The sequence below is a fragment of the Gallinula chloropus genome, assembly GCF_964237585.1.
Source record: "Gallinula chloropus genome assembly, chromosome: 2".
In the NCBI taxonomy this organism is placed as follows: domain Eukaryota; kingdom Metazoa; phylum Chordata; class Aves; order Gruiformes; family Rallidae; genus Gallinula; species Gallinula chloropus.
This window is the reverse complement of record NC_140086.1, coordinates 146044753-146057675: the sequence shown is the minus strand read 5'-3', so window position 1 is coordinate 146057675 and position 12923 is coordinate 146044753. Positions and strand designations below refer to the sequence as shown.

The window sequence follows — 12923 nt, the reverse complement described above, 5'->3', positions numbered from 1 at the left end:
ATACTAAGTTTCACACTAGCCTCCCCAAATATAATCTCTAACCTTGATTGTGGCTGTTAGCTTATAATTGGAAACCAGAAAAGGAGAAAGAGTTTAAAAAGTAGAATTTTACAAACCTCTCTCACCCACCCAGCAGCTCCTCCTGCCCCACCTTAATGCACTTGCCTTAATGCACCTCTCAGTTGTGCTGCTGCCACCCATGTGACATATCTATTAAATGATGGTAATTTCAGAGTAACAGGGATTTTAGTTCTGTTCCCACTTCTTACAAAGCATTAAAAAGACTCACAGCCATTGAGTTCCTTAAGAATCCTAATTAGGAAAGGAGGAAGGAGAAGGAAAGAAATCAGTTTAGCAGTATACTTGAAGTCAAACAGAAATGGAGAAGTCAGCATACGAAGCAGAGGGTGTTTCACAGAAGAGGCCCACAAACAAGCAGTAAGAAGGTGCCACCAAACACTCCATTATAAAGCAAAGATGTTGAAAATAACATGAGAAGCTCTTAGAGAAATTAGAACTATTTGAAAAGAGAAACTAATCATATGCAAGCTACAGAAACACAGTTGGAAAATAATCATATTTTAAGAGTAAGAGTAAGTGTTTCTACCTGGAAAGTAATAATTTGGAACAGTCTTGCTTTCCAAGCGTTGTCCTCCCCTGCAAGCCTGCCTACCTCCCGTACTGCCTTTGAAATAGAAGCATTTACATGCATCTGCTTGTTCTAAAACCACAGAGCTCAATATTGTCTTTCAAACCTCATTCCCATACCCAATGCAGGAAGACACTACACAAATATTAAATGCCTGTATCTGCCTGTGAGCCAGGCCAGCTCCTGCCATTCACACAAGCTGCTACTGAAACAGTGCCCTGTACGATGCAAGGTCGCTATGCTGCAACCAGCACTGCCCAAAGCCAGCACACACACCTTGCTTCAACAGGGCTTCATCTGGTGCAACTGGGAGAAATGCTCAGCAGGATGACAAAGGTGAGGAGTATTATACTGCTGAAACTTTACACAGCCTCTGCAGTGCAGAACTTGTCATTACTGGAGGCAATATTTAGTTTTCACGAAGGCTTACAAAGAATGCTGCTAGTCAGGGTAAAGGCCAAGGGTCATCTTTATTTAGGAGGATTTTAAAAGTCAATTAAATGCCTTGTCACAAAGCAGAAGGAGTACATAGAAAAATTCTACTGAAGAACTTGTGAACAATGTCCAGATACTTTGCTCAGCTGTTGAGATCATGTAGTGCAGACCTGTCAGGGAGGGATTTTCTTGCCCTCCTGATGGATTTGCTCACATTCAGAAAAAAGAAAAATAAAATCTACACACATTCTCAAGAAAACATTCAGAAGGATGAGTTGCCTCTGAAACTCCCAGTAGTTTTCGCTGAGCGACAAATCAGTAATGTGCTAATTGTAGCCACTTCTGGCTTCTTCAGGTATAACGTAAGACGAAAGCTTGAATGCCCATTCTGAAAATTTCATTATCTCAAAGCAATGGTATTTTGAAGCTTAGTTGCCTTTTTAGCATTGGCTTAGACATCAGATTTCTCATGCATTTATCAGCAAGTGCAAGAAGTTAAAAGGTTGCTCTTCTGAAGCACCCATCTTAACCAGCAGTCCTCCCTCTACACTTCCAGCAGTGGCAAACAAAAGGGTCCTCCTGTAATACTGCAAGTTACTTATTCTCTTCCTCAGCACTATGACAGCTAAGAGCCTACTTACTTCTTTGATGTCTAATATTTTATGACCCGGAAAATAATTTGTCAATAATTTCCTCTGTAAGGATGTACTTCATACCTCTCAGAAAGGGACTACTGACTAACTTTCCAGAGAATCTAAGCTTCTCACACAGCTGCAGGATAAGCTTTCAAAACACTACCCAGGTTATATCCTTTTGAAATACCTCAGCCTAGAGGGAATTCTCAATTTTCCTTTTTTCATAGCAAGTTTGTCCTGGTTATCCAGTGGACATCACGAGTCACTTTAATGCTGGCATATAAGACCTCAGTGTACTTCATTAAGGAGAGCAATGAGCTCTATCGATTCAGGAAGACAGTATTTCAATGGTTTGTATTTAACATTTTCAGTGAAACCACGAGGAGTAGAAATTAAATTTTAAAAGGCTACACTTTTCTGTTAAGGCCATTCTGCTAGAGTCAATACACACAGCCTATGCACATTAAACTTCCAGAAAATCTCTTCAACTAACTCAAGAATACGGTCAATTTTGAGGGAGTGGCATGCAATTCTTAGGCAGATAGTGATCCTCCTACAGACCAAAATCTGCTGGAAAAAAGAACGGAAGGCAAACTCAAGACAGAATGGGAAAATGGGGCGAATACAGTATGAGGACACACACTGAAGGGAAGGGTCCTGGTTTTCAGAACATACCAGTTACCTGCCTGTGAAAAAACACTGTCGACAACAAAAGCAATAGAGTAGGGGCTTGGGGCAGGGGAAGAAACAGCACTGGAGGCACTCATACAATCAAAACACAGCCATGCAGCTATTTTTAACAGTAGTGTAGACATGGGTGACAGTACCTCAAACACAGACTTTGACAAAGTTCTACTCTTTAACATGTATCTAGAAGTCCAAAGGTACTTATGCTTCCATACATCTGGGAAATATTTTGAGGTCTCTACTGTAAACAGTCATTATTTCCCACTTCATTTTTAATTGGAAGAGTAGTAGTAGCACTGAAGAAAGGATTTCAAAACAAAATGGTAAAGTTGTAACACACAACAGACTGAAAATTCTGCCTTAACTCACTGTGGCACAGTTAGATGTTGCATCTTTAAACCACACAAAAGACCAGATCCATTGCAACACTGACAGAACAAAGTGAAGTTAGATATGCTATTCTGTTTTACTTGCACTGCCATGTGTTTAAGCTGCCTCCTTAAAAAGCAAATATGCTAAATTTGTTACTGAAACAGGTATGGCATAACTTCTGTGACTCCGTCTAGATAAGTCACTTTTTCAGAAGTAGCTTGTGGCACAGTGCCACAGACACCAAGCCCAGGTAAATCCTTAGTACACAGATCACTGACGTGAATCTACTGATACTCTTACAATCTTGTCCATCAATCCAGCTGTATGGCAAGCTCATTAAATCCCACATATGAAGCATACACAAGTTTAGTTGAGGAAAAAAAAGTCACAGCTTTCAAAATGGCCATTGAAAGACTTCTACCATTACCTTTCCCCAAAAAGCAATTAAAAAATTTTCTCTAGAACTTGATACCAAAACTGTGTTCCTTTAGGTAGAGGGAAAAAAGAAGCCACACACAAAAGGCAACATAACTAGCTGATTCCTACTTCTTTAAACAGATTAAACAAATTAATTCATTTTTAACACTAATTCTAAGTAGTTTTTCTAAAAAAACTGTTTCCAAAATTGAAATGCAACAGGGCCAAGTTTAACTGTAATTTTAAACCAGATTTAAACAACTGTAATCCTTGTATTACAACCCTATGAACACATTACCCATAACATAAAGAACTGGCACTATCAAAACGTTCTCACAATGGTATTGCTAAATAAAAATCACAGCACTGATTTTTATGCAGCCATGACACCACTGGGTTTGCCACTTGTCAGCGATTTATAGTGTTTAAATAAATATTCCCCTCATGAACATGAGCCTGAAAAAACTTAACCTGAAAGTTTCCCAAACCCATCTTAGATTCTGTATGTATTACAGACACCATGATTTTTAAAAATGCATGGATTTTGATTGTGGGTTTTTTATTTTTAATTAGAGATAGGTGACAGAGCTGGATTACCAGTTCTGCATGCTGTTTGATAATCCACTGCAGTACACATTATAAATAGTTGTTCCTTTATTAATGAAAAGGCAGAAACTAGATTTGGTTGGGGGAGTTGTTTTAAACACTCTCCTTATTTTAGGAAGATGCTTCCTCCAGCAGCTCAAAAAGCCTGTAGACAAGGAGTAAACACACAGCTCCCTGGGGCTGTTTTGTACTTCAAAAGCAAAATCAACCAAAATCCAGCCTAATGAGGTGGCAAGCCCAGAAGTCACAAGTGTTAGCAGGAATTTACTACAGGACCAAAACAATGGAAAAGATGGACTTACACATAATTTATTATTCCTACCTTCCAAATACTTAGAGACTTTCTCCATTCGAACTGCCATATGGTAAAGAGAATGAACAGAAAGATGCAACATTTAGCTTTAAAATCATTTCTAGAAAACAAGCCCCAAAAATCTGGTACTGTGATTATTAGTAGTACAAAGGAAGTTATTTGTCCGAACCTGAGGTTAGGTCAGATCCTCTGTTCTTTTTATCTTCTACTATTTCATAGAACGGGCCTATTACTTGTAGTAATTCTTCAACTTTGTCCGTCATTGGCATACTCTCAAGAATCTGCACAAGTCCAAAATATGAAGCAACTTATGAAACAGCATTTCAACAGTGTATTCATTTCGACTGATTTCAGAAACTGCTGGTCACCATAAACCTCAGTAAGATTTCACTAAGTCACTTCAGACGTTAGTCCAATTTTTAATTTTTTTACTAAATGAAAACAATGTAAAACTAATTTAACAAACAAGAATCTTATCTAGCTGTATTAACTTTCTTTAGGTGAAGAGGAGATAGCTAATGTATTTGCCATCACAAAAGGACTGCCTCAGCACAGTATTAGACATTGGAATCCATTACTTCAGCAATTTCAAACTAAACCAACTCAAAGTTCAACAGGCTGCTATCTGATACAATTTATTTTACAGGCAAGTCTTCCCACAGAGAAAGTGAAACAGAAAGACTTCTTGTTAGAAGATTCTTCATATTTGTCAAACCTGCCATCTTCTGTAAGGAACAGATCAAACATGCCCCACTGGGTCCATCTAAACCCAAATGACAAAATGGGCAGAACACAGCAAAACGAAACAGTGCAAAGACACACTGAGCAGAGCAAACTAAACCCAAATTATTTTCTTGAAGTCATTTGGAGCATTTCCTTTTATAAAAGTTTATTAATTTTAAATTACAAAGCCAATACCTTTGATCATCTGAGAAGAATGCAAAATCTTAAATCTAAAATAAACAGAAGCAATTAAATACCTGAATGTTATTTTTAAAGTATACGATATTACTGTCCCATTCTATTTTTGCCAATAGCTTTGTTCCTCTTTCATCCTCTACTTCTTTATTATTGAGAGGCAATAGCTATAGGAGAAGACTTGGGTAGAAGCAAACGTAGAGCTACAGTACACCTCCACCTCCAGAAGAGCACCAAGAAAGCAACACAGGTACAAATTGCCACAGAACATGCTGTTCAAGAGCACCAAGCGCGTCACTAAGCAGCAGAAGCAAAAGCTACAGCATTACTTCACAAAGCAGGAGCTCCAGGCAGGCTTGCACAGTCATAAACCAATCAAGGATAGATACCAAGAGACAGTGATCCTATCAAACTGCAGTTTCATTGCCATGTCCCCAATCTATTCCACATATATAATTCACTCTGTATTTGTTAGAAATGCTCAGTGCTCAGGTACAGAGCTGGATACGAGCCAGAGACAAAACAACTGTGCAATTTATACTTCAGTAGCACTGAAACAAGAAACCTACTCTAATGTCACACTTGTATTCACTATGTATTTGCTTCTATAGCCTGTACTGTAAACTGCTTCATACGTGGATTTGTATCATGTTTGCACATAACTACTCTTCATCTATTCTAAAGAGACCTCAATATACTCTCTGAAACTTAAGGCAGTTCTCAGAATCTACCACACAGCTTCCATTAAAGTAAGCTTTGTAACTGCTAGCTTTCAGGTGAGCAGAAAAGAATACTTCCAAAACAAAATCAACTGCTTACTTATATAGCCTCTAGACACAATATGCATCTTAAAATTTGAAAATGCAAAATAAATTACATATCCCGAGTTACTGTTTTCTTTGGATGTCACACAATTCATATAGGAAGATTCTTATTTTAAATTAGAAACACCAAATCCTGTCAACATGTTTTTATGCTAAAATACTACTCTAATTTATTTACATTTCATAATATATTGTTTTGTTATATATTAGTTTACAACAAATGGGATATAACAGTTCAGAAGTGCTACCTGGAAGATAAATTAACCTTAAACAAAATGCTCAGATTCATCTTAGCTAAGACATCTCCTACCAGCATCTCAAAACCTCTCCCAAACACATCCCTCAACAGCTGTGATTTTTCAAGGCTACCACATGAAGGGAAAAAACCCCATCAAACAAGTTTACAATGAAAGTACCTTGTGATAGGGTCATCTGATACATGTATAGCCCAAACACACGTGCAAGTGCTAGGGACATGCCTCATGGGCAAGGGGGGGAATATGGCAATCTTATACACCCTTACAAAGAGCCCCATGATATCAGTACACAGGTGGGTTTTCAGCCCCTTCGGCACAGATAGCTACGCAGCAACAGCAGAACGGCCGCAGTACCACTACAGGCTTAGTGCAGGATATGCGGGTAACACAACCCGGTTGGATCCATCTGAAATGCACTTCTGTGGGCATTTCAAGTGGGATCAATCAGGTTGGAAAAGATGAAGCTAGTATTTCAAATGTGAGAGCTGAAGCAGCACCAAAGCAAGGTAAACAGATTTCCCAGTTTCAAAGCTGAGTGAGGCAATAAGTCATTTGCTCTCTGATCCCTAGATGTAATCTGTACAGAGGCAGAGTATTTGTGCTTCATTAGGGTGAAGTAAGTAGACTTTCTCACAGGAGACTTAATAGGGTCTTTTTAGAACAAACATTGCAGTTTCACTTAGTTTTAATGTCCTGGCCAAACCAGTTACTAGTTGAGAAAGCATAAGGTAATCTACTGAAGCATTAACACATTTTTTAATCCAAGATTTGAAATAAAGGACCAAATATCATGGTATGCATTCAAAAGGAATTATCAAAATTTAGTGGGCTTTTTGCCTAAATGAATAGTACTTTGCCTCCTGTGTTTCTGGAGCTGTTTTTCATTTTAAAGCAGCTACAGTACTAGCAGCAGGAGCTAACTTACCAAAATTACAGATAGGAAAGGGAGCCGTAGCCAGACTCCAGCTACTTGCCTACTACAAGTTTTTGTCATATCAACCATTAAACATGTCATGAGTTCAATGTCAATCAAGATAGTGGCCTAGCAGAAAAGCACGTGTGTTCGGAGTAGAACTATTTTCTCACCTTGATGCTAACCCCATTATAGTAAAAGTTCACAATTTTACTTTTATTTGTATCAGCTAAATAATCTTTAAGCTGAAAAGTGAAAAGACTGCAATGAAATGGGCTAGTTAATAAAGGACAAGCAAATTTAACTCAATGTTTACTTCAGTTAATACTGCAATTCCTGATTAATATAGCAAGCATGACTGTTTACACGTTGCACATCTATTTCAAAGACGACAGATCAAGTCACTCAATTTAACTGTTTAACTGCAACTACAACACAAAAGGAATATTTTCATGACAAATACAGAAGATTCAGGTTACTGAGTTCTTGGGAAAAAAAAAAATCAAAGATGATTAAGTGTACATATTATACTCATGTCTCCAGTCATGATAGTGAGATTCTCGCTTTTGAAGTCCTTCTGGAGGGTTGCTTTTCTTCCTTTCGAAAATACTTACCCCTTACCTCTCTCAACTCTGAGAACTGAGGCAGTTTCTTTTGTTGTACTTTTAAGTTCCACTGTTTTCCCCACTGCCCCCTTTACCATGACTTCAATACTTAAATTTGTTTGGCTCTGTCATTTAAGCTTCACAGCAGCTAGAACTCTCATGTTTCCTTGAAGTCAACCCGAAATTCTATAGCTTTGGAAGGAACTACATAATCTTCTTCTCCCTGCAGGCCAAACAGCCTAGTACTGAAATGTAACAGTTCACATAGGAATAGCTCATTTGGAGCTTTGACAGTAGTAGTCAGCAAGAGCCTCCTCATGTTCCTTAATTTATTTCTGGAACATTTGCTCTAGAAGATACCTTCCACTCATTAGCAAACTTACCTTTTTCATTTCTTCAACATAGGCTATCATGGCTTCTTCCTTGGACATGTCTCCCAAGGCACTCCAGGCATCCCTAGGAGAGAAAGTCGTGTACATCTTCAGTATCTGCAAGGCCTACTGGATTTTTTCAGTCTGGCCTTAAGTAGGTCAGTTATGTAATGCTCAGAGTGTCTCTGATACAAACAAATTGCATCAACAATTCACAACTTTATTTAAATTTTATTAAAAGTCCAAATATATAACTTTTTAGGATAATCACATAGTGGTTCATCAACAAAGAACAACAAACTGAACAGCTTGGGGAATGAAGAGTTCCTCACTGAGCAGCTATGATCTTGTACCCATTAAGTTATTAACAATCCCAGATAGGAGACACACACATTACCCTTTTGATTAGACTGATTTTAAGACCCTCTGCTACAGAAGAAGAAGAAAAAAAAAAGCAGACACAGACACTTCAGCCAGCACTTACAACAGCTGTCAGCAAGTTACAACAGGCTACAAGAAAAATCTGTCCTCTTGGAGTTTAGGAGGTGGGGAAAGACACATCAGTCACATGGACACACAGTTTAACAACTGCCCCCAGTTACCACAGCCGCTACTTATGACCTAAAAAATCTCACCCTCTCCAACTCTGCAAAATTCCAATCAAACTTATCAGTATTGCACAGGGAATGTCAGAACACAAAGCGGAATAAGACACTTCCTTACTCAGCCCTGCAGTTCATTTGACAGCATCCCTTCCTCTTGCCAGAGTATCTGTCCTACTTACAGCAAAACCCCAAGGTTGGCAGCTCACATTTCAGCTACAACCAACCAGGTGGGTGGAAGCTCACTACCCTACTCTCTGCACAGATACCCCTTCACCCTGACAAGAGAAGGAACAGAAGGGAGAAAACAAACAAACAAAAATATCAAAGGAATTATTTCACACATCCCAAGAAGACCACAACCATAAAGTAAATGATTATACCTCTTCTTTAGGAAAAATCATTCTTAAAGTATAATAAGCAAAGCATTCACATGGCTTTTCAAAGTGATCTTAGCAATTTAATGAATCAGAAGTCTTCCCAGCACAGGGAAGCCCTGCCACTGAGCAGACAAGCCAAAAAGACACATAAACCAGACCTCTCCCCAAGAGCATGAAGCTGTATCAATGACTGCCAATGAGCACTTGTTTACTTCAAGTTCACAGCATACATGATGTTTCACTTGAAAACGAAGAATTCCAGACTCTCTTCCACATCACTCATTCTGCAGAGCACCTACAATTTCATTCAACAACATTCAACCCAAGTAAATGTTTTCACCTGCAACTCTAAGGAGTTAAAAGTTATCTGAGCTAGAAAGTTGGAACACAAGACAGAAAACAAATTCAAGCATCAGAAGTTGTGACTGTTCTATTTGTTTTTTTTTTTAAATGAGAAATAAGCTCACTAAACTCTTTCTTCAAGTGCCACTCTTCTAAACACCTCCACTTCAAACATAAAAAAAACAAAAGAAGAGTCATTAAAAGTTACCATTTATATCTACCAATTGGATCCCAAAATCCAGGTCGTGGAATGTTACAGGGTCCTTGGGTTGCTTGCTTATAAAAGCTATAGAACTTGAGCATCATTTCATTTGTTGGCTGGAATGAACCTAGTGAAGCATTTTAAAATACAATTAAGTTATAATCAAGAATATTAATAAGTGTTTTACAAGCTTAGCATTTCTGTGAGAAAACAGCCTGCAGTTTGTTATGGCCTAATTCACAGCAGCACAATGTAAGTCAACAAAGAACATATTTTTGTTTCATCTACCAAGAAGCAGCACTACTGACAATATTTACTTTAGAAACAGCAAGTTTCAGGTTGTTTAAAGGACTATAACCTTTACTACTACTAAGGTCAGACTCCACAATTAGAATTAAAAAAGTAATAAGTAACATAAAGCAAGCATCTGTTCACTCAGTTTAAAGAGACAGATTCAAGCTCTCAATAAAGTATCCTGAATATCACTTCACTGTTACTATAACTTACTGAAAGATTCCCGAGTTAAACAAAATAAACCCCCGAAAAAGCCCTTAACAAAAAACCCTACAACCCCACAAACTCACACTCACAAAGAAAACCCCCAACCAAAACAGGCAGAACAAACCCAAACACAGCCTTCCACCTGTTATTTGTTTACTCTGGGTATTTGTCAGCACTCTCAACAGCTTTTTCACTATTTTTTCTTTTCTCTTCTTCCCTGTACAACACATTTTCATCGAGGGGGTGATTCAGGGAAGATTCAAAGCCAATCCATTAAATCAAATACTTTAAGGTTTTAGTCTAGTCATTGGAAAGTTACAGTGCCTTTAATCTTAGTATGTCAGCAAACTCAGGTTTACTTACACCAGGATTAATGATGTAGGCAATGACCAACTTTTGGTTTTAATTACTCTTATCAAAAAGATTCATTCTGATTTTCCTTTGCTTTTCCCTTTCAGCCGAGGCACTCAGCCTGACAGCTCCGAAGCCGTCAAACCAACCCCAGGATCGCAGAGGCCCTTCCCCGGCGCGCACCGCACCGCGGGCTGGGGGCGCGGCCAAGCCCCCTCCTCCCGGCGCCTGACCCAGGAACTTCTCTCCGGGCCTCTGGAGCCCCCGAACCGGCGTCTCTTCAGGGGATGCAGATGGCAGCACCAGGACTGAGGTTTCCAAGAGGTTCTCCAGCCGCCGTCTGCTGACCGGCCCGGGGCGGTTGAGAGAGGGCGGCCCTACTGCCCTAGTCTGAGCCGCCCGGCAGGCCGCGCCGCCGTCCCTGCTCGGGAATCGTCTGTCCCGAGGAAGCGGCCGCCGGGAGAAGAGGGGCCTCACCTCCCGGCGCCCTCCGGGCCCGGCCCGCCTCGCAGGTGCCGGCCGCGCGGCCAGGCCCCGCGGCGATGCCACTGGACTTCCCCCCGCCCCGCCAAGCCACACTTACCATTTTTGGGCAGGCTCTGAATCACCTTTACGGCTGCTTCGAACCTGGTGGCGTGCACGGAGCCGGTCTCCGCCATGTTCCTGTCCCGTCCCCTCTCCGCCCGCCGCCTGCTGATCGGCCGCCAGGCCGCGTCCGGCTGGGCGGGTTCAGCTCAGCCTCCCTCGGCGCAGCGCCTGCAGCCGACTGCACGGGAGACGGGCTGAGAGGCGCCAGGCCGTACGCAGCCACCCCCTCCGGAGACAGCAGGGCGTGGTACTCAGCCCCTGCCGCGCCCGGCGCCCGGCCCCCGCCCCGATCCCCAGCCCTCCCCCCGTCAAGGCTGAGCACAACCCGCTCGGCACCTCGGACCGGCTTCGCCCCGCAGGCCGAGCACGGCCCGCGGACACCAACAAACGACCCGCCCTCCCCCCACCTTCACCCCAGCTTCATGTCTCACAGCGGCGCCCTGCCCTTCCCTTCCCCTCCCCTCTCTTCCCTCCTCTTCGCGCCGCCCCGAGGCCGCCAGGAGCACGCCGGGAAAGGTAGTCCTGCCGCCGCCCCTCGCGGCATGGCCGGACCCCATGCAGGTGTCCCGGCCGCCCGTGTCCCGTTAGCGCCTTCTCCTCCTTCCGCCGCGGGGAGTAAGAACTAGCGGCCTTGAGGGAAGCGCTGGTCACCACAAGCAGCCGCCGTCGCAGGTCGCTGCCTCTCCGGCAGCGCCTCGCAGCGAAGGGCAAGAGCTGTTTGGGGGCGGCCGGCTATCCCCGGCGGCCCGGCAGAGGCTGAGTTGAGCCCCTGAGCCGGCCGGTCCCTGGGGCTGCCGTAGTTGGTTTGGGTGATGGCGAGTTCCGTCCTTGGGGCCGAGAAGACGTTGAAGTGCTGGTCCCAGGGAGTGGGACTGAGAAAAATTCGGTTTTCCCATTCTTTCCCTCGTTTCTTTTTCTCTGGTTTTCTCCTCTTTCTACCTTTTATCTTCCCAGTTTGTATATCTACATTTACACAGGATCACGGGATCCCAGAGCAGTAGGGGTAGGAAGGGACCTCTGGAGATCAACCAGTCTAACCCCCCTGCTAAAGGAGCATCACCTATAGGGGATTGCACAGAATCATATCCAGGCAGGTTTTTAGTACCTCCAGAGAAGGAGACTCCACAGCCTCTCTGGGCAGCCTGTCCCAGAGCTCTGCCACACTCAGAATAAAGACTGTTTCCTCATGTTGAGATGGAACTTCCTGTGTTCCAGTTTGTGCCCATTGCCCCTTGTCACTGGGCACCACTGGAAGGAGTCTGGCATCATTATAATGGGCATTTCAAAACATGCCATATTCCATCCATTTTATGGACCTTAGTTGTCCTCAAGAGATAAGCCCACCACTGTGGCAGTCTGCTTTGTTGCTTCCTCCCCTCCTCACAGCCACCCTCCTACCCATACCTAGTTCCATATAATTAATATAAATTACTACTGTAGCCACATATTTTTGTAATAGCTTTAAAGACTTCTATTTATATTAAAAGTTTAGGCATGAGATTTTAAAAGCCTGAAGCACACGGAGTAACTATTTCCATGGTATTCCGAGATGAAGATGAATACCAGTACAGTACCACCAGCTAGCTCAGTAGCTAAATAAATGAATGGCCTTATTGAAAAGCGCTGTGCATCCACTGCTCTACGAAGTCAAACAAAAGTGTGCTAAACCAACTGCTTTTGTAGCAGTTGGAATAATTTACCCAGTGAGCAACAGGAAGAATTAATAGCCCCTTTGAATAGAATCAAGTACAAAATCTTGGCATTTGAGCCAGTTCATTTATCTGGTATACAATATATATTTTAAATTCCTCTGAAGGCAGTTGTGTGTTCACAGTATATTCCCTCTGGAGGGAAAGCAAGCCCCCCTCAGAGAGGGAATTAGAGCAGATCAGCCCCTGCTCTGCTGAGCTGGTACATTCCACAAGGTCAGCAGCCAGCTGGCCAGGAGAGAGCTT

The 12923-nt window shown here is 42.2% G+C and overlaps 1 protein-coding gene across 2 annotated transcripts in view; it reads right to left on the bottom strand.

Annotated features, from left to right (window-relative positions):
* Positions 1 to 11112, bottom strand: part of ACBD5 (acyl-CoA binding domain containing 5) — a gene marked incomplete at its 3' end in the record, with an annotated part of 29699 nt that extends 18587 nt beyond the window's left edge. For both annotated transcript variants that reach the window (XM_084279917.1, XM_084279918.1), the window contains exons 1-4: positions 10964 to 11112; positions 9535 to 9655; positions 8015 to 8087; positions 4284 to 4395 (exon numbers count right to left, since the gene is read on the bottom strand). In XM_084279917.1, the coding sequence (XP_084136043.1) occupies positions 4284 to 4395; positions 8015 to 8087; positions 9535 to 9655; positions 10964 to 11039 (382 nt within the window). In that variant the 5' untranslated portion in view covers positions 11040 to 11112. The remainder of the gene's footprint in view (positions 1 to 4283; positions 4396 to 8014; positions 8088 to 9534; positions 9656 to 10963) is intronic.
* Between the last annotated feature and the right edge of the window lie 1811 nt (positions 11113 to 12923).